The 22,936-nt window shown below is 41.2% G+C and overlaps 1 protein-coding gene across 3 annotated transcripts in view; it reads right to left on the bottom strand.

The window, feature by feature from the left end:
- CLTRN (collectrin, amino acid transport regulator) overlaps nucleotides 1–22,936 on the bottom strand; it is a 98,373-nt gene that overhangs the window by 19,115 nt on the left and 56,322 nt on the right. For 2 of the 3 annotated variants that reach the window (XM_060293019.1, XM_060293016.2), the window contains 3 exons: nucleotides 20,129–20,242; nucleotides 15,265–15,459; nucleotides 133–933 (listed from right to left, as the gene is read on the bottom strand). In XM_060293019.1, coding sequence (XP_060149002.1) covers nucleotides 777–933; nucleotides 15,265–15,459; nucleotides 20,129–20,242 — 466 coding nt within the window. In that variant the 3' untranslated portion in view covers nucleotides 133–776. Of the gene's footprint in view, nucleotides 1–132; nucleotides 934–12,043; nucleotides 12,120–15,264; nucleotides 15,460–20,128; nucleotides 20,243–22,936 lie in introns of those variants that run through there. The other variant, XM_060293017.1, reaches the window with a different exon arrangement.

The raw sequence follows: 22,936 nt of genomic DNA, 5'->3' as shown, positions 1-22,936 counted from the left end.
AACAAAAATAATTCATTTCTAGGACTGGAGAGCAGATTAAACATAACATAAAAATAAGGCTTACTATGTTCCACAGTGTGAAAATAAATTGCAGACTACAATCAGTCACTTAAAAAGAGATGATTTGCACTTTATTAAGTTAGCATAGATTGTACTTCTACAAACTGCAGAAATAATCAATGAATACAGATGCCCTATTAGAGACTGATAGTCAGAAAATATATATAAGCAACTGTTGGTATGATAACAGGATCAAATTCCACCTTGTATATCAACACGCCCATTTTTATCCAACCCATTTACAGTAATTACTTGTTCTTCTTGCTTATCTTGTCATATACAGAGTGATATAAATGATATTCAAAAAGGATCCATTTTCAATGATTTGGACACCATATTATAGGCATTCTCCACTGGAAAAGTATTTTTTCTTAGGTCTTTAAAGTGTGATATATATATACTGGCCTGACCTTATTGCTGGAAATGCTTAAATACTAATGCATTTTAAAATCAGTAACTACAAATGCCACATGACTACACTTACACACTGTGCTGTCAGAGAAATATTTTAGAATATTCTGGATAGTCAACAGCTTATTATTCCAATGGTCTTCATGGGTATAATTCATTGCCTTTCAATTTCATGCACATTCAAAATTTCTTACAAAAGAAGAATGGTGAAACAAAATATATAATCTTCCCTCAATGAATTGTGATGTTCAGCAGTTGCACAGAAACAAGTGTTGAGTTTCAGGGGGAAACAAAACAGCAGCCCTTCAGAGGGGGGTGAGCCGCTCATCCTCTGTCACAAAGGCATCATTAACGTGCCCTCCCTTCATGTCCAGGGGATCGCAGGGGATGCCATTTTCAATTTTGACTGTGTTTTCCCATTTATCTTCAGTGTCTTCCATTTCAGAAGGTCCTTTGTTCTTCCTAAATGCACATAAAAAGAATGATTGGGATCTAGGAAGAGAAAGGATGGTCTTCTGTACAAACATGGAGATCAGGAAAGGGAAGAGGAACCCTAGAATGATGGGGAAAATAGATGACATTGTGTATTTTCAAATAAATTTCAAAGATCATAAAGAGTTGATGAGGTGAAAAGATGCTATCAAGATCAGAAGTCTGCATGGATTATATATATATGTATATGAATGAATATATATATTTGTATGAATGAATATGTTTGTATACACACACATATACATATGTACATTCACACACACAAACTGCATGAAGGAATGTGAGGAAAACATATGGTAAATTGGCAAGTTAAAAAATTTAGTTCTAGGAGAACTTCACAAAAATTGAATTTAAAAAAGTAATAAATTCCTCTCACAAGATTTGACAAATTAATGGTCTGCAAATGTTAGGTAAAAATCAGGTTGAAATGAGATACCAAGAAGCAAACTCACATTACTTTGTAGAAAGGATGTAACCATTGTAAACTGCAGGTATCATTCCTTGGCTCTACTCATTACAAAATAGTTGTATTCATTTGTTAAGTCAGGTTTTTGGAACTCCGAACACATTTTACTAATTACAACTCATAGCTATAATCCCAGGTCATTCCAAAAAATTCTATTTAACAGGTAAATTTTTAAGTTATTCATTCTCAGACCCTTTAAGGACCCTGCTACCCCAATCCAAGTGGTAACCAGATCCTTAATCTTTCCCTGGAGTGTGGGAAAATGTAGTCTTGAATTCAAACATTCTTCCTGTCCTTTGTGAAAGGCCAAGACACTGAGCCAGTTGTGCTTGATATCATAGAGGTAGGGGGAGAAAAGAGATGTGAGTACCTCTAGGCAATCAGAGGACAGAAGAGTTTCCCTCAGGATTATCACAAGTTAGATGTTAGGGCACCATGGAGGCATGATGTTAGACACGAGGCTCCCAGACTTGTCAAAGATTCTCTTGTCCCAGAAATCTGTAGAAGCTCCAAAGAGGCAGACCTGAGTGGATCACATGGCTGGGATGGTGGACACTGCTGTGGTGACCAGGATGGACTTCCACCGCTATGGAAGTCCCTTAGAAACTTAGTGAATTTCTAGTGAGGAGGTGGTGAAGATGCCCCAAAGATGATCAAGGTAGAATTTCCTATTAGTCCTACATGAGAGCTCATTTCAAAGTGCTTTAAAGAATATGGTGGAGGAAGGCAGAGAAAAGAAAGAGCTCTTGTTTACAAAAGAATGACAACCAATACAGAAGGTGCAACAGAAAGAGAAAATCACCAAATAATAATAATTGATTGTGATGAGGCTCCTCAATGGATACTAAACCACTGAGTGGGAGATGACTAAGGAATAGGATACTCACAGGGTCTCAGTGGAACACCCCTACAAGCAATGTACTAATTATAAAGAGACATTTGTTTTTTGTAAAGGGAGAAATTTGGTGAATATCACCAACAATGAGACAAACTGACAAGTGCCTCTAGATATGATGCACGGAGAAGACATATTTTTTAAAAATAAAATTCTGTGTTCTGTGTTCCTGCCCTACCCCATCACCAGATTTTTTTGACCTGAATCTCTCAGGAAGAACTAATCAGACAACTCCAAATTAAAAGATATTTTGTAAAACAGCTGACAGCATAGAGTAGGCACTCAACTAATGTGCTTAGAGTTGGATGGACAGACATATGAGTAGCTGGCTAGCTAGTTAGACAGATAAATGGATGGATCAATGAATGTAGATCAATGACTGGTTGGCTGGATGATGAATTAATAGATGGATGGATGAATGGATGGATGGATGATTGGACGGTAGTTGGGTGATGGAACAAACAACTGGATGGAAGAATGGATGGACTAATGCTGTAGGCAAAGTTACTCAGAGAGCAGCCCAAGGTAGATTTTGAATGGGATCTATCAGAAGAAGGAGAAAGAAAGAGGGAAGGAAGGGAAGAAGGGAGGAAGGGACGGAGGAAGGGAGGAAGGAAGGAAGGGAATGTACACGTGATATTTCTTGTATTTATTGAATAGTTATTTTTTCAAATGGATGGAGGAAAGTACTCATTTTCATACCTTAAGAATTAGGAGTGAGTACAGATTTTGCCAGGCTTCACTGATGGTTTATTAGATAATTTCAAATAGGTGGAGTTTATAAAGAAAATAAAGTAGCATTTCAATACTGTAGATCCCACTGTCATCACTTGAAAGTATTTTGCCATTGTGCATGCCACTGTCAAATGTCAAAATGTATCACTACAGGCCCAACGCTGGGAGTGGAAGTCAGTGGGTTGTAGTCCCAGAGACCTAGGTAAGGACAGGCTGCTGTGTTTTCCCTTCCTCAGGGTGAAGATACTGCACTGCCCATTCCAAGCATCAGCGGTCAACGATCAGTGCCAGTTGGAGTAGGCATACAATTTCCTGTGATGAGAAGGTCCTCCAGCCAGGTGAAATCACCTATCAGAGGACTAGAATTCTTTGGTCCCTCCTCCTGTAGACAGGGGTATCTCGTCACTTTCCACGTCATCCAGAAAGCAAAGACAACTGACATTCTATAACCATCGAACACATCACTTCCATTCATAGTATCCAACATTCATTCAATAACTATGTTTTGAGTGCCTACTATGTGTTGGAAGGGACACAGTTCTTGTCCTAAAGTGGAAAGAAAGGGCTCAATAAAAAAGAAAAACTCCATATTTCACTCATCCTCCCCTCCTTTTCAAGGATTATAAAAGAGAGGAGTGATGTTTCAGTAAGAATGACACCCTAGCGACAAATGTATATTTATAAATTATCATCAAAAATGCCTAGCTCACGCAATTTCTCCCCAAGTCACTCCTCATTGGGCTTGGAGTGAATAATAATTCTCCATAACAATAAATAGGTTTTTAACAGTGAAGTTTTACCCTGAAATTTGTGTATGTAAGTATGAAACTCATATTACAAAAATCCTGTGGATGGAGCATTCTGAAGTAGGGGGCAATGCAACAGCAGTCTTAGAAGTAATGGTTGCCAGTGTTCATTTGCCAGTTTCTTCAGTTAAAAAAAAAGTTTTTACAGAATTAGAAGCAAAATTGCAGAGAGCTGGACACTTGCAGATCATGGCAAGAAATCCTGCCTCCCCTCCCCCTGCCAACCACAAAGGAAAAATAATCCACCAGGCATCACAAGGAATGGGGAAGAACGAAAAAGGAAGATGCAGATGGATGAGGACAAGTTTCTCTTCTTTAGAAGAAGGATTTCTTAATCAAAAAGATTCTGAGCAAAATCGCTCTGGAAATTTATCAAAACGAGAGCCGTGTCCATGACAAATTAGGTACATGTTATTTTTTTGTGACCTTAGATCTAGTTGTTCACAGTCTTGGCACTGCCAGGCTTCACAAACTGCAGTGTCAGTAACTTGCTGGCTGGCGGACATGATAAGAAGTTCAAAGGTTATCTAACAGTAATACAGCCCTTTGTCACATTTCATAGTGTGTCCTGTAATAAACTGAGTCACTGCCTGCACATTGCTCTAAGTATAATAAAACTTAACTATCTTTCTGGATCATTCTGATTTGATGTTCTGCTAAAAACATGAATTCTTTTTCCTGAAAAATAAAAATGAGTGTTAATGACTTCCGCTGTTCCTGCATGTCAGGTGGTTCAGGAAGAGGATTAAAAACAAAACAAAACAAAAAAAAACCCGTGACTAAAACACCTGAAACTAGCTCTTAGAAGCCTTAGTGTGGCTATTTCTCATAAATCCAGAGAGAAGATGGGCAAAAGAGGGGACCAAAAAAGTACAGGCATACCTTGGAGATACAGCAGGTTTGGTTCAACTGCAATAAAGCGAGCTACACTATACTGTAGTCTATTAAATGTGCAATAGCATTATGTCTAAAAAAATCACAGTACATACCTTAATTTAAAAATATTTTGGAGATAAAAAATGCTAACCGTCATCTGAGGCTTCAGCGAATTGGAACATTTCTGTTAGTGGAGGCTCTTGCCTTGACGTCGATGGCTGCTGACTGACCAGGGTGGTGGCTGAAGGCTGGGTGGGTGTGGCAGTTACTTAAAATTAGACAAAAGTGACGTTTGCTGCATCAACTGACTCCCTTCCATGAATGATTTCTCTGTATGTAACATGCAATACTGTTTGATAGCATTTTGCCCACAGGAGAACGTCTTTCAAAATTGGAGTCAATTCTCTCAAACCCTGCCGCTGCTTTATCAACTAAGTTAATGTCATATTTTAAATCCCTGGTTGTCATTTCGACCATCTTTGCAGCATCTTCACTAGGAGTAGATTCCATCTCAAGAAACCACTTTTTTGGCTCATCCATAAGAAGCAACTCATTTGTTAAGGTTTTGTCATGGGATTGCAACGATTCAGTCACATCTTCAGGCTCCACTTCTAGTTCTAGTTCTCTTGCTTTTTCCACCACATCTGCAGCTGCTTCCTCCACTTAAGCCTTGAATCCCTCAGAGTCATCCGTGATGACTGGAATCAACTTCTTCCAAACTCCTGTGAATGTTGATATTTGGACCCCTTCCTAGGAATCATGAATGTTCTTAATGGCATCTAGAATGGTGAATCCTTTCCAGAAGGTTTTTGACTGACTCTGCCCAGATCCACGACAGGAATCACTATCTATGGTAGCTGTAGCTTTTTGAAGTGTATTTCTTAAATAATACGACTTGAAAGTCTAAATTACTCCTTGATCCATGGGCTGAGGAATGGATGTTGTGTTAGCAGGCATGAAAACAACATTAATCTTGTTATACATCTCCATCAGAGCTCTTGAGTGACTAGGTGCATTGTCAATGGGCAGTAATATTTTAAAAGGAATCTTTTTCTGAGCAGTAGGTCTCAACAGTGGGCTTAAAATATCCAGTGAACCATGTTGTAAACAGATGTGCTGTCATCCAGGCTTTGTTATTCCATTTATAGAGCACATGTAGAGTAGATTTAGCATAATTCCTAAGGGCCCTGGGATTTTCACAATGGTAAACGAGCACTGGCTTCAACTTTTAGTCACCAGCTGCATTAGCCCCTAACAAGAGAGTCAGCCTGTGCTTTGAAGCTTTGAAGCCAGGCACTGACTTCTCCTCTCTAGCTATGGAAGTCCTGGGGGGTATCTTCTCCCAATAGAAGGCTGTTTCATCTACATTGAAAATCTGTTGTTTAGTGCAGCTACCATCATGAATTATCTCAGCTAGATCCTCTGGGTAACTTGCTGCAGCTTCTCCATCAGCACTTGCTGTGTCACCTGGCACTTTTGATGTTATGGAGACGGCTTCTTTCCACAAACCTCATGAACCAGCCTCTGCTGGCTTCAGACTTTTCTTCTGCAGCTTCCTCACCTCTCTTAGCCTTCATAACATTGAATAGAATCAGGGCTTTGCCTGGATTAGGCTTTGGTTTAAGGGAATGTTGTGGCTGGTTTGATATTCTGTCCAGACCACTGAAACTTTCTCCACATCAGCAATAAAGCTGTTTCATTTTCTTACCATTTGTGTGCTCACTGAATTAGCACTTTTTATTTCCTTCAAGAACTTTTCCCTTGTGCTCACAACTTGGCTAACTGTTTGATGTAAGAGGCCCAGCTTTCAGCCTGTCTCAGCTTTCAACATGCCTTCCTCACTAAGCTTAATCATTTCTAGCTTTTGATTTAAAGTGAGAGACATGTGACTCTTCCTTTCACTTGAACACTCAGAAGCCACTGTAGGGTTATTAACTGGCCTGATTTCAATACTGTTGTGTCTCAGGGAATAGGGAGGCTGGAGGAGAGGGAGAGAGACGGGGAACATCCTGTTGGTGGAGCAGTCAGAACACTCAATATTCATCATTAAGTTTGCCATCTTATGTGCGTGTGCTCTGTGGACCGCCCCCCCAATTCCAATAGTTACATCAAAGATCACTGATCACAGATCACCATAACAAATATAATAATAATGAAAATGTTTGGAATATTGCAAGAATTACCAAAATGTGACGCAGAGACACAAAGTGAGCCAATGCTGTTGGAAAAATGGTGCTGACAGACTTGCTCAACGCAGGGTTGCCACAAGCTTCAATTTGTAAAAAACACAGTATCTGCGAAGCACAATAAAGTGAAGCACAATAAAGTGAGGTCTGCCTGTATCGGGTGGCCCACGTAGCTAGGGGGTGTTGAGGATCAGGGTTTGCTCAAGATAAAGTAGTGGCGGCTAAAAGCAGAAACAGTATTTTTGTCTCCCTTCAAACAAGATAGGGCTGAAAAGCCAAGGCCCAAGAACAGCCAGACAAACAACAAAGGACAGACAAATATGATTCCAAAACAGGACAGAGTTAATTATTGGGGAACTGGGACTGTCGTCATAATCAGTATGGATGAGTCCTGGGGAAATGGCAGCACTGCTGGAACGATTTTAGTGGGTGTTGCAGCGCAGTGAGACTGGTGATGTGATAGCAAAACAGTAAGAATTAGTATCTATTACACGGCAGACTAAGTGCTTTGTACACATCATCTCACCTAATTCCTACTGCAATACTATGTAGATTTTATTATTATCACTGTTTTTCAAATGCAGGAGCTGAGCCTCAAATATGTAGAGCAACTTGTCTTTCATAATGGAATGAGACTGGTGAAAGCAGTCGACCTAGAACTCTATTTCATCTCCCCAGGCTTCTCTCAAAACACATTTTTTTTTTTTTTTTTTTTTTTTTTGCGGTACGCGGGCCTCTCACTGATGTGGCCTCTCCCGTCGCGGAGCACAGGCTCCGGACGCGCATGCTCAGCGGCCATGGCTCACGGGCCCAGCCGCTCCGCGGCATGTGGGATCCTCCCGGACTGGGGCACGAACCTGCATCCCCTGCATCGGCAGGCGGACTCCCAACCACTGCGCCACCAGGGAAGCACACATATTTGCCTCCTATTGAGTGTGTACATTTAAGAACAGCAAAGTAAAACAATTATTAGCTCTAACATTTCTGATTTCATTTACATTTCTATTTTCAAGACAATTTATTCACTTAATTACGACTCTATAAGAAAGTGAAGTTTCAGTATATGAAAATATTGGCTGAGCCCCAGCCCCTTGTGTGAAAAAATTCATAGAAATCCAAATGCACTTCCCTTTACTATTGACCTTATGGGAAGAGAAATATAACCAGAAATAAACCAAGTGAATTTACTAGTGACTCTGCTCAACTGCTAGCATTAGCTAGGGTTCAATGTCCTGAGTCCTTGACCTGGCTTTGTTACAACTACAAGATTATCATCTCCTTATAGGCAAAGACCACCCATGTTATCTATGTACGTCTCTTCCATGATACATTCTAGAGCTCCTATCACATAATGGATGGTCAATAAAGGAATAAGATATTTTTACCTCTCTGGGCCTTGGCTTCTGGAGAGATGGATTCAGATCATTGTTTAAGATCCCCTCCTAAGACAATAACATTATAACAGTCTATTTATACGCAGGACTCATGAATCAATTCTACTATATACATACAAGTCTGAAATTGTGCTGTGTCTGTGACTCTTCTTTTATAGCACAAGGTGCCAGGTTACATAGAATTAGCACTTTGTAACTGCTTTTTGATGATGATGCTTCTTTACATTGATATAGCACTCCCCAGTGTATGAAGCACTTGTGTGTATTCTCCAATTTTGTCTTCCCATCATCGTAACTATTTAAGAAAATATTATCCTCATTTTCCATATATGACTGGATCAAGGTCATTCACCTAAAAAATGCCAGGGCATGAGACTGGAACCCAAAACCAGGAGTATTGATACAGTGCTCTTTCAACTAAAACACACATCACATCATCGACTTCACCACCATTAGCATTATCACATCACCCCCACCATTACAGTGATCACTATCACCATCATCACCATTACCATAAAGCTGACCAGAGAGCTAAAATATCCACTTCCAGGCTGGGGCTAGACACAGATCTAGTACAGACACCACTGTCAAGTATATGCAGTTCATCTTGGTTGTCTTCCCACATACCCAACTCCCTAATTATTCCCCAAAAGAAAAAAAAATCACTTTTCCAACTTTTTTCCTGCAACAAATCTCTCAATTCTGCAAACTGCTGTTCTCAACTAGATGGTAATAGAGAAGCAACCTCCTCGAATTATTTCACGAAGAGGCGGCAGTTGTAATGGCGTGTTGAAACTGGCTGGCACAGGCTTGCTAGAGGTGACTCAAACACTCAGAAATTTCAGACTGGATAGGAAGTCAGCAAATGCTACAAATCAGGGGATTTTTTTTTTTAGAGAGAGCTCATTAGTCAGTCCACCACTATTATAGTAAACAGCAGGCCTAATAAGATCACTTGCCTTTTAAAATAGGTGTTTGACCTATCCTTCTCAAAGTCTTCCACAATACAGCAGAGGGAGGAACACTCCCAAACTCATTCTACGAGGCCACCATCACCCTGATACCAAAACCAGACAAAGATTTAACAAAGAAAGAAAACGACAGGCCAATATCACTGAGGAACATAGATGCAAAAATCCTCAACAAAATACTAGCAAACAGAATCCAACAGTACATTAAAAAGATCATACACCACGATCCAGTGGGGTTTATTCCAGGAATGCAAGGATTCTTCAATATACGCAAATCTATCAATGTGATAAACCATATTAACAAATTGAAGGAGAAAAATCATATGATCATCTCAATAGATGCAGAGAAAGCTTTTGACAAAATTCAACACCCATTTATGATAAAAACCCTGCAGAAAGTAGGCATAGAGGGAACTTTCCTCAACATAATAAAGGCCATATATGACAAACCCGCAGCCAACATCATCGTCAATGGTGAAAAACTGAAACCATTTCCACTAAGATCAGGAACAAGACAAGGTTGATCACTCTCACCACTCTTATTCAACATAGTTTGGAAGTTCTAGCCACAGCAATCAAAGAAGAAAAAGAAATAAAAGGAATCCAAATCGGAAAAGAAGAAGTAAAGCTGTCACTGTTTGCAGATGACATGATACTATACATAGAGAATCCTAAAGATGCTACTAGAAAACTACTAGAGCTAATCAATGAATTTGGTAAAGTAGCAGGATACGAAATTAATGCACAGAAATCTCTGGCACTCTCATACACTAATGATGAAAAATCTGAAAGTGAAATTAAGAAAACACTCCCATTTACCATTGCAACAAAAAGAATAAAATACCTAGGAATAAACCTACCTATGGAGACAAAAGACTTGTATGCAGAAAATTATAAGACACTGATGAAAGAAATTAAAGATGATACAAACAGATGGAAAGATATACCATGTTCTTGGATTGGAAGAATCAACATTGTGAAAATGACTCTACTACCCAAAGCAATCTACAGATTCAATGCAATGCCTATCAAACTACCACTGGCATTTTTCACAGAACTAGAACAAACTATTTCACAATTTGTATGGAAACACAAAAGACCCCGAAGAGCCAAGCAATCTTGAGAACGAAAAATGGAGCTTGAGGAATCAGGCTCCCTGAATTCAGACTATACTACAAAGCTACAGTAAACAAGACAGTATGGTACTGGCACAAAAACAGAAATATAGATCAGTGGAACAGGATAGAAAGCCCAGAGATAAACCCATGCACATATGGTCACCTTATCTTTGATAAAGGAGGCAAGAACATACACTGGAGAAAAGACAGTCTCTTCGATAAGTGGTGCTGGGAAAACTGGACAGGTACATGTAAAAGTATGAAATTAGAACACTCCCTAACACCATACACAAAAATAAACTCAAAATGGATTAAAGACCTAAATGTAAGACCAGACACTATCAAACTCTTAGAGGAAAACATAGGCAGAACAGTGTATGACATAAATCACAGCAAGATCCTTTTTGACCCACCTCCTAGAGAAATGGAAATAAAAACAAAAATAAACAAATGGGACCTCATGAAACTTCAAAGCTTTTGCACAGCGAAGGAAACCATAAACAAGACCAAAAGACAACCCTCAGAATGGGAGAAAATATTTGCAAATGAAGCAACTGACAGAGGATTAATCTCCAAAATTTACAAGCAGCTCACACAGCTCAATATCAAAAAAACAAACAACCCAATCCAAAAATGGGCAGAAAACCTAAACAGACATTTCTCCAAAGAAGATATACAGACTGCCAACAGACACATGAAAGAATGCTCAACATCATTAATCATTAGAGAAATGCAAATCAAAACTACAGTGAGATATTATCTCACACCGGTCAGAATGCCCATCATCAAAAAATCTAGAAACAATAAATGCTGGAGAGGGTGTGGAGAAAAGGGAACACTCTTGCACTGTTGGTGGGAATGTGAATTGATACAGCCACTATGGAGAACAGTATGGAGGTTCCTTAAAAAACTACAAATAGAACTACCATATGACCCAGCTATCCCACTATTGGGCATATACCCTGAGAAAACCATAATTCAAAAAGAGTCATGTACCACAATGTTCATTGCAGCTCTATTTACAATAGCCAGGACATGGAAGCAACCTAAGTGTCCATCAACAGATGAATGGATAAAGAAGATGTGGCCCATATATACAATGGAATATTACTCAGCCATAAAAAGAAATGAAATTGAGTTATTTGTAGTGAAGTGGATGGACCTAGAGTCTGTCATACAGAGTGAAGTAAGTCAGAAAGAGAAAAACGTAAACCGTATGCTAACACGTATATATGGAATCTAAGGAAAAAAAAAAAAAGGTCATGAAGAACCTAGGGGTAAGACAGGAATAAAGACACAGACCTACTAGAGCATGGACTTGAGGATATGGGGAGGGGGAAGGGTAAGCTGGGACAAAGTGAGAAAGTGGCATGGACATATATACACTACCAAATGTAAAACAGATAGCTAGTGGGAAGCAGCCGCATAGCACAGGGAGATCAGCTAGGTGGTTTGTGACCACCTAGAGGGGTGGGATAGGGAGGGTGGGAGGGACGGAGATGCAACAGGGAAAAGATATGGGAACATATGTATATGTATAACTGATTCACTTTGTTATAAAGCAGAAACTAACACACCATTGCAAAGCAATTATACTCCAATAAAGATGGTAAAAAAAAAAAAACAACTCTACCTGAGATTTGAGCCCATGGTCAAGACCATATTCTCCAGAGACCATCTCCAGCCTTGCTTGATCCTTAGGAGTGGGGCTAATTTGTGGGAGAAAATGTCTAGGCACCATGTCAGAATAAATTTCTTAAAATCATGCAGTTGGAATGGCATTGCTGGACCTCATTTGTAGTTATATTGGTTGAGGACATAGTCAAATATAGACTGATAAACTTCCATGGTCAAATAAAATAAAATATTTATGAAAAAAATAATAAAATAAAATAGGTGTTTGTTAACTAATAAAATCTCAAGCAATAAGTCATTGAACTGGAAAATCTTCTGCAGTATGGTGGCAATATCTGGATGGAAAAGAGATCTTTTTCTAGCATCCCTTAATCACAGAAATGGGTTAAGCTCATCTTGGATAATACTAATTACTGTTTATTTAGTACATGCTATAACCTAGGTACTTTATACACATTTTTTCACCCAATCCTCATTTAAGTCCTGTGAGACATTATCTCCCTATAACAGATGGAGAAACAGACCCACAGAAATTACATGATGCAACCAAGGTCACTCAGCTAAAGGGTATAACTAGTATTTGAGTTCACCTAGTTTGGGCCCCCAGTGACTGCATACTTTCCACCCAGTGGTTCTGAACAGTCAATGGAATGCTGTTATTGACACAGCTAACAGAATAGTTAAAGCTTTACTTGAGCAATTTCTTCAGTAGTAAGTATAAAGATGCACATGTCTTAGATGACACAGGCACTCTTCTCTGCAGAAGCAGAATGGTGATTCAGATGACCCTGTGGTCCCTCCTGGTCTTCTAGGTTTAAGATTTTGTATCACACAAACTGTGTTCATTATTACCTAATGTATGAATTGGATTCTTGAACAAATCTTTGTCTTCCTCAACAGTAAAGGCTTTCAGGGGCAACTCCTATTTTTCCACAATTAGAAAAGGCTTTCATCACAATGATCAGGGCTCTCCCCACTTCAAACTGCACCCTCTCCCCACCTTTGAAGCGATACTTTGCCCAAGAAAAACCCACCAAATTTTTTCCGTACCAAATGGAAAACCCAACAAATTAATTTCTCTTCAAAAGGTTCTCATAACTGTCCTGACTCTATTTGCTAACTACTGATGCTCTCCAGGTTGACACAGGAGATTTGTCCATCTGTTTCCTGGTTTGAACATGAACTAAATTTGTGAAGGCAAGGTTGTGACAACAGCCTCCCTTCTCCCGGGCAACAGATTATGATGCTACACTCAGTTATTATATTACTGCAGAATCTGCTCAGAAGGAAGAGGTAGCTGATCCCAGCACTAACGAGCTGAAAGACCAGCAACTGGCAGGATAATAAAATAACAGTAACAGCTAACAGCAGTAGTGCCAGGCACTACTTCAAGAACTCTATTAACTCTTTTGATCCCAGCAAATTAATTCTTTCTAATATACCTCACTGTCACTCGAGCAAAGTTATCTATGCACAGACAGTAAAGAAAAATTTAACCAACTTGACTCGAGCACCACAAACCATATCCTCTTGAGCTTGGTTTCCCTGACTCATTGCCTGTATTTCCTGATATCCATACAGTTAATGGATTACATACAAGAGCAGAGTCTAGGCAATAAATACTTTGAATCCAAGCAGTCTATCTCCAGAGCCCATTCTTCTACCTCCTTCACCATATTGTACTAGTGAGGAAATTGGGAACCAAGGAGATGGCGTGAATTCACAAAGGTTACAGTTGTTGGAAACCATAGAATCCTAGCATTTCAGGATTAATATAAAACTTAAAACTATTAAACACAGGTATTCAAATACTACAAGAGAATATTTCTTAATATTCTGAAAAACAAAACAAAACAGATTAATAATTTGTACCAAGCCTCTCAGCATTATGTGTCATGCCAAGAGCAATAAAAGCAAGCAAGTACAACTTGATCTTAATCTTTGAGCTTAATTTGGGCACTACACATAAATCACATTTATTCCATAGCATTTCACTTACTATTTGTGAAAAAAATTATAAAGCCCCAAATTTAAAATGATTACCTTCTGCTAATAACCAGGGTGAACAATATGGAAAGTAGAAAGTCTCAGGAGAAACATTTAGTCAAACACACACTTGGCCAAACACAACCTGCATGTCCCGTGTGGGCACCAACCCTTTTGAAAACCAATGTGTGTGCCTGTGATTCCACTTACCAGAATTCCTCTTCCTTGGTATCAGAAGGGAAGGTTTAGAAGCATCAGAGTGTCTACTGAAGAGTTAAGGACTCTCTTCACTTCCCCTCTGGATCAGAGGTGCTTGTAAACAAAATTATTTTCTCCTTTCATTGTGCTAAGAAATCTTGTCTCCTCTCTACCTAAATAACTCTCCCACTGGTCTGAAATTCTCTAATACCAATAATTTTGACAGCAAAGTTTGCATGTGCCCCAGAATCCAGCTAAATGAACTCCAGGAGTGGGAATCTAAATGTAAGTACTTAATTTGGAAGCTCTGAAACTAAGTGAATTAGAATAGCCTAGATATTCATTAAAACATATTTTCTTCAATTGTACATCAACTAAACTTCAGTTAAAAGAATGCACCTCCTTCAGAGAATCGACTTTAGTGGGTCTGTGGTAGGGCAAAGGAACCTATATTTTAAACAAGTGTTCCAGGCAATTCTGATGCAGGAAGTTGATTCAAAGGCCACTGTGAAGAACATGGGTCTACATAAAATCATAGGCACTAGAGGGAGAGCATCCATCAAAGGGAGGGAATATAAAACATCGCAAAAGTGTGTAGTACAAGGTGGAGGCTGCAGGCACTGGAAGAGGCAGGCCAAGGTGAGGAGGCATGAAAAGGACTACGGAACTACTAGTCTTTGGAGGTGGATGACTAGCAAAGATTAACTCTGCCTACCCAAAAAGTCTGCTTAGCTCTGTATATCCAGCTTACAAAATCATAACCCAGATATTAAAACCAACTCTAGATATAAAACATTCACATGGTGTAGAATAGAAAGAAAGATAGTAATGGAAGGACCGATAGTTAACTAAGGGACACGGACTCCAAAAAGTCTCCAAAAACAAGAGCATAAGTGATATTTTGAAAAATCACCAATTTTTCCAGTTTCAGATATAACACATTTTCTTCATCTAGGGGAAAATCCTCTCCTTGTTTTTCCAAGTCATGAGTAAACAAGAAAATGTTCTTTAAATCACTCCCTTTAAATATCTTACCTTCTATGTTGCCGGATTCCTGACAAAATCAATAGCATGGTTGCCACTATGACGATGCAAAATATCACACCAAATATAATAATCCAGATGGGCACAGATGGGTCAGTAGGTGGTGCAAGAGTGGCAGGAATTCTTAAAAATTCCAGAGTCTGGTCATTCAAAAAGAAGGCATTGTTGATCCGGTTCCTATTCATTCTAAAATACAATGATGATTAAAAACAAACGAAACAAGACAGAAGAAACATTAGAAACAGAAGGTATAACCCTATCTCCCCATGATTATAACTATCTCTATAAACAGAGCATCCCCCTAGCAGGAGACTTCAGGTTGAACAGACAGTTTGATAAGGACAAATCATGCTGTGGTTTTCTGTCTATAAGTGGCAGTGCTGGTTGCCAGAAAGATGCTTCTCTATGTACTACTGCCCTCCATTGTTGATAATGTCCTAGAAGTAACTGGAAGTCTTGAGCTTTGAGCTCTGCCCACCATGTTTTATTTCCTGAGAGGCAGCATCTAGATTAAAATGACAGAACGCTATTTAAGGTGCCTTACATAAATACCAACAGCCTGAAAAGATAAAATAATATGCAAAAAGTGGGTGATAAATATGAGAAGAAAAAACAAAACCAGCAGCAGAAAAGAGAACACGAAGCCAGGAGCAGCTGCAAATCCATCAATTTGATCTTTTTTTTTTCATTCAATTCAACAAACATTTGCTGGAAACTTACTAAGTACCAGATCCTGTGCTAGGTGCTGGAGACACAGAATGAAATAAAAATACCCAAGGAGCTTACAGTCTAGAAGAGTGGCCCATCAGTCCCTCCACAATCACAGTGCAATCACAGTGCAAGGGGTAAATATGGACACAGTGGGAGCACAGCAGAGGGGTAAGTACATCATAGTAAAATGCCACAGCTGCTTTCCTAAGAAGGCAACTTTTGAGCTGTGCTTTGAGGGACAAGTAGGAGTTCTTTAGACCAAAGTGTGCAGCGAGCATAGGAATTGGAGACATGGTATGTAGTATGATTTGTTGCGTCAGCTGCAAGTAGTTCCATATGACTAAAGTAAATGGTGCTTTAGGAGTACAAAAGTCTAGAAAAATATGAAGGTAAATGCATTACTTTTCCCAGGGAAAATCTGTATTTTTGGTGGTAGTGGCACTTAGGGAGGGGTTGGTGGCAGTTAGGGAGGGGTTGGTAGCAAAAACTTATTTGACTGAAACTAAATTTCTAACTGGAATTTGCAAATTAGATGAGGAGATTTCTTGGAGATAACTGTGTGGCCTTTACTGAATTCACACTAGGCAAGCTGACTTCAACAACCTCCAGAGCAGCACTGAAACCAGAATATAATGTGAACCTTACGTGTGATGTCAAATTTTCTAGGAGCTGCGTTAAAAAAAAAAAAGTAAACAGTAACAGGGAAAATTAATTTTAATAACATATATTTTGGGACTTCCCCGGAAGTCCAGTGGTTACGACTCTGAGCTCCCAATGCAGGGAACCCAGGTTCGATCTCTGGTCAGGGAACTAGATCCCACATGCCGCAACTAAGAATTCGCATGCCGCAACTAAAGATTCCACATGCCACAACTAAAGCTCCCCTGTGCCGCAATTAAGACCTAGCACAGCCAAATAAATAAATATTTTAAAATATATATATATATTGCCCACTATATCCAAGAAAATATAATTTCAACATGTAATCAATTTTAAGTTGGTTCACATTTTATTTTGTGCTCAGTCGCTGAAATTTGGTGTGTACTTTACACTTAGAGCATATCTAACCTTGGACTAACTACATTTCAAGTGCTTGAGAGCCACATGTGGCTGGTGACTACTGATCCTGAACCTGAGAGTAAAAGCTGGAGAATCTCTGCAGACCAGCACCGGGGTATCAGGAAAGACCTCCTTTAGCAAATGAAAATCTGTGGGGAGGCCTGATTATTCATAAATGGGAAGGAGAATCCCAGCCAGGGAATCTGCAGCAGGGGATAATTTCCATGCAATTTTTGTCAAACTACGGAATGTTTTCTTTTTTCGTAACCTAATTTTGCTAACATGGTAACAAAAAGCTTCCCACAAAATAATGAACCCCACTACCAAGGTACAACAGAGTAAAGTGAAAAGTTGCTCTGCATTCTCATTCTGTCTACCTGGTTGGTTAGCACTCAGGCTGATAAGAAATTCTAGTTTAGTACAAACTATATCTCCATCTACCACTGAAATCCCCAAGAGGCATCAATCACCATGGATAGCTTCTAGCCAAGATTGGCCTTGAATAAGGCCAGGCCCTCAAAACAGATCAAAAGCAGACATCTTAAAACTGGTCTGTCATCCCCTTGCCTAATTCCATAGGTGTGGATACTCTAGCAGACCGGGAGAAAAAAAAAATCACTGCATGTGCTGGCAGCATGCCTGCGTTCAAGTCGTCACTCTTTATTTTTCTAGGTGACCTAAGCAAATCAATTAATCTCCCTGAGCCTCAATTTCCTCATTTATAAAGCAGGGATAACAATAATAGCTCACAAATGATTGGTGTTGATACTAAATTCCACAGACGCATCAGAACATGCCTTGTGAACCAGAAAATATTATGCAAGCATTAGGTGGAACTAGCATTATTTTGCCCAACCACATAGGTTCTTCAGCCTTGAAATTCCTACTACCTGCCTTCTAGGTACCATCTCCCTTCTCTTCAGTCTATCCTTCCCTCTTGGTACTGTTTCCTTTATTTTCATACAATTCTGATGAGTCCTATCCATTCCCGGACATAAATTCCCATTCTATTGGCCATCCTCACCCCCTCAATAGTCCTTCTTACTAGGGCCTTTGAAACAGACATTTTGTTGTGAACACATTCCTCTAGGTCTTCAACCTTCACCCTAAACACTCACTCCTCCGCCTCAAATTAACTGAAGCTTGGTTTAACCACAGGGCCTTCATTTTCCTTGTAGCCCTCCCTCATCACAGGGCTTGAATAAAATCCCTTTTCTCATGAAATACAATATTCCTAATTCTTACTCCCTAAGTAGTGGCTCTTAGCAGTATTCTTACTGGCAAAAGTGCAGAAACAATTTGGCTCAAACCTTCTTGTTAGGGCTTCCCTGGTGGCGCAGTGGTTAAGAAACCGCCTGCCAATGCAGGGGACACGGGTTCGAGCCCTGGTCTGGGAAGATCCCATATACTGCGGAGCAACTAAGCCCGTGTGTCACAGCTACTGAGCCTGTGCTCTAGAGCCCTTGAGCCACAACTACTGAAGCCTGTGCGCCTAGAGCCCGTGCTCCGCAACAAGAGAAGCCACCGCAATGAGAGGCGCACTCACCGCAACGAAGAGCAGCCCCCGCTCGCCGCAACTAGAGAAAGCCTGCACACAGCAACGAAGACCCAATGCAGCCAAAATTAATTAATTAATTAATTTATTTATTAAAAAAACAAAACAAAGAAAACCTTGTTAAATCATTTCCCATGGGTATAGAGCCTCAATGCCTTTGCTTCAGCAAGGGAAACAGATGATTATTCACACAAAAACACTTGGCATTTGATTATACACTCATTATCTTAAACATTAATATTTTACAAAGAGCAGATGAGTTCTTTCACTAGACATTTCTCTTTGGTAACGAGAAAAATATGCATTTCAGTAACTTGTAAATAAATCCTTTGTAAGAAGAATGAACTTTGTTTCATTCTTTTTCAGGAAATAGTTTATTTTGTGAATTCATTCTTCCAATATACCTTTGCCCAACACCAATCATGTGTGGGATTTGAAGTTTTGACACACATAAAGTGCACATTAGTTGAAATAAAAACAAACTGCTTCTTCTGCTTCTGTGCAGAAAAGAATACATTTCACTTCTGAAAGTTTGTTACAATCCCAAGGAGAGAAGGAGGGGAACTGTCAGGAAAAAATGGGTAAAACTTCAAATGGGTGAAAAATATGACTGAGTGTCCTGCAAGTCTACCTTTCTGGACAATTTCCACCTTTTACTGTTTTTGAGTTATTTTGCATATCTGTAAGTTGGAGAAAACTGATACAATGTAAATGATTCTTGTCCACAGAAAATCAAGGTGAATTGTGTCTGGTGGAGCACTGCCAATGGATAGACTGGTGTATCTTTTAATAAATAAACATCACCATTCTTCAATTCCTGCATTTGCATGCTGCCTTGAAGTCTCCTTTAAACTGGTTTTAACATCTTACTAGTTCCCTCATTAACTAATAAGATAATAGAATCTTGGATAGCATTTATTTTTGATTTGTATGAAAGTCATGCTTTTACTTTTTTTCAAAAAATTATCTTTTAAAGGTAAAGACTTTCACTTTGCTGTACAGTAGAAACTAACACAACATTGTAAAGCAACTATACTCCCCTAAAACAAAAAAACACCTAAGCATTCAGGCTCGAGAAGGCATATGACAAACCATCACACGATAGTGCCGTACAAGGTGTTCTCGCCAAAAGAAGACAGTACTAAACCTTCTTAGCTAATGTTTAAACCAAGGCTTCTCATCCACAGCACAATGGATATTTGGGGTTGAATAGTTCTTTGCTGTGAAGTGCTATCGTGAGCACAGGAGGATGTTAACTGGCGTCCCTAACTTCTGCCTACTCCGTCACCAGCACTGTACAACAACAATGTCTCCAGACATTGCCTAATGTCTCCATGGAGGCAAAACTGCCCCTGGATGAGAACCACTGATCTATACTAATCTCTATTCCAAAGTAATGAAATGAAACCTTTGACATCTTAATAAATAAATCACTGTGAACCAGAGACAGAGGTCTTCAAAATCTATCAAAACAGCTGAATTAATCAATACCTTGATTTACCAGTGGAAGGCATATTTAGCGGTGATTACCTTATGGCTGACTGTACCTCAACAGCAGGAAGGGTGTGATTCCTTGAAGGATCGGTAACCACAAACCAGAATGACACCCGCTGGGTTACATTGCAAAGTAGGACGTGGGAAATTCTGCAGATGATGAGAAGAAAAAAAGTACATTATGAGCGAATAATACCAAATTGCATTAGATATTCCACTCTGGTGTTATTATCGTCTTAAGAGGTGAAGAAATGTCCTACTAAGAAGAAAATAATATAGGAAATTTCCTTTATTTCAAAATCATAGACTTGGGGATCATTCCTAAAATAAGGAATCTACCAAAAAAGAAAGAAAAAACAGAATGGCTCAGTAGAGGGCATTACGTATCTCATTCTTCATCACCTGTTAGCTGACAGCATCCCTGTTTCCTCAACTCTTGGCCTCTCTGACACAAAAGCCTTTTGTGTTTCCTCATCAGGATCTTTTTAGTGTCCTCTTCATTCAGCCTTCCACCTCTCAGAACCAGACAAATCTGTTGATCGAGGACTTGCTTCCTCTGTTGGCCACTGTTTCCACCCCTCTCCTACTCCAGTAACTGGGGTCCGCCCAACAACAGACCCCCAGACTGAAGTGCTGTAACATTTACCAGCAGGCTTTGAACACTGTTTTTGCAGGTACCTGCTTCCAACTATAAATTGGAAATGTGCCTCACTCTACTCTATATATCTGGATCACCAGTAGAAATGACAAGAAAGAAATGGCATTAGTGTTCAGATTAGAGACAATCTATATATGAATGTATGAAATCTATGAACGCAGAAAATAAGAGGAGAATCCACAACAAACCAACGTTGTCGGAGCTAAAAAATAAGTCCTGAAAGGCTTTCACCAGGTCCTTAAGAATAAAATTACAAAAAGTGACATTAGCAACCATTCTAGAAGAAACACACAGCCTCTGTAGAAATACAAGTAAATTCGCTCTTTTTCCTTAAAGGAGCATTCAAGTGCATTTTGTTCATTTTTACAGTAATGAAAGAGAGTGCCCTTCAGTCAATTTTCAGGGCCTGGTACAAATTATTATATTTTCTCCCTTTAAATGTCAAGGGCAAAAAGTGGAGGGCTCCCCCGCCACCCAGAGCCAAGCGCCTGGGCCAGCAGTGGGAGCTGAAGGATCCCCTGTGCTCAGAACACAGGTGCGCCCCACGAGGCCCCGGGTCCGCGAGGCCCGGGGTCCGTCCGCAAGGCCCCGGGTGCGTCCGCGGGGCCCCGGGTGCGTCCGCGAGGCCCCGGCCTGGCGCACGCAGGACCTCATGCCCAGAGGTTCTGACGCCCCACGAACCGTCCCACACCCCGATGCCAACGGTCGCCTCAGCGCCGTAAGCTTCGCGTCTACAGACTTCGGGGCCGCCCAGAAGCCAAAGCCCGTCGAAGGTCCGACCCCGCTGACCCGTGAGCATGGACAGCTACCTGAGCATGTACCTGGGCATGGCCAAGGCCACGCAGCCAGCCCACGCCCGGAAGTGCCGGTCCCCATGGTTCCCATGGACCGGGCCGCCCGCGGAATCTGCCTCCCGATGGGCCGGGACGGGTGCCAAATCCTGTGCTACCGCCGCCGCCAGGATCGCAGGCTCTGGTTCCACAGCAGGCGGCCGCTTCCCAGCGGGCCGCCCCTCCGCACCTCCTCGGGGCTGGGGTTTTCCAGCCATGGCAACGGTTTCACGATGAGGTCCCAGTGGAACGCCCGCCTCTCCTGCCACACGCAGAGCCTGGTGGACATCCGTACCGCCCCCGTTGAAAGCCTAAGCAGCTTGTCCACGTGTCCGCCCAGCCAGAAGTCGCCGGATCCCTGTGCCAAGGAGACCGCGCTGAGGGCCCTCAGCCGATGCGAGGAAGGACAAAGGCGGCTCGACGGGCCTCTCAGGTCTAAGAGCCCCGAGCCCAGGCTGTCGGCCTTCCGGCCCGTGATGAGGAATGGAGTGGTCCCTGTCTTTGTGCCCAGGCCGGGGCCTCTGAGAAGCAGCATCTGCTCCCGGTGCAAGCGCCTCCGAGAAGAGGACACTAAGCCCCGGCCTGACAGCAGCCCTGCCTGAGCCTTCCCTGCCTGCCGCCCACCCTGCTGTGAGGCCCCCCCCACCCCCCACCCACCCAGGGCACAGTCACAGAGCCTCGCTGGAGAGATGGGGGCAGATCAGCACTCCCGGGCCTGGGCCTCCTGCAGCCTGACGTCCCCCTTGAGTCCTGAGAGCCAAGGCCACCTCCTCCTAACACTCAAACCCACATTTCTTTTACCCAGCTGACACCTGCCCTACCCCTGCCTGAGTCACTGGCACGGACTGCCAGGCCAGCTCCCTCCACTCCAGCCAGGAGCTGCCAAGCCCCAGAGCCACCTCTCCTACCTGCAGAGCCCGCCCCGAGGAAGCACCGCTGACGTCCAGGCCTGCACTCCCTCCTGCCCACCCACCCTTGCTGCCTTTGCCCCTGAGAAGACCCTTCTCGGAGGACCCTTCTCAGGAAGGTGTGCTTCTCCCCTATTGCCACTTCATACGGTTTAAAGGTTGTTCTTATTTTAAATAATACTAAAATAGCTTCATTATCCTAGAGATTGTCATGGTCTTTCTTTCAAAGATTCAAACATTAGGATTTCATCCACATGATGGTTTCTCCACCCTGGCTCTGTTGGGGCCAGACAAGTCTTTGTTTGTGGGGTGCAGACCTCTGCATTGTAGGGTTTTAGCAAAATCCCTGGTCTCTGTCCTCTAGGTGCCAGTAGATAATCCATATTGTAAACATACAACGCATCTCCAGGCCCTGCCAGATGTTTGGGGGGCGAGGGGCGGGGCGCGC

The sequence above is a fragment of the Globicephala melas genome, chromosome X, assembly GCF_963455315.2.
Source record: "Globicephala melas chromosome X, mGloMel1.2, whole genome shotgun sequence".
NCBI classification, from domain to species: domain Eukaryota; kingdom Metazoa; phylum Chordata; class Mammalia; order Artiodactyla; family Delphinidae; genus Globicephala; species Globicephala melas.
Note: the sequence above shows the minus strand (reverse complement) of the source record. Positions and strands in the feature narration are given on the sequence as shown.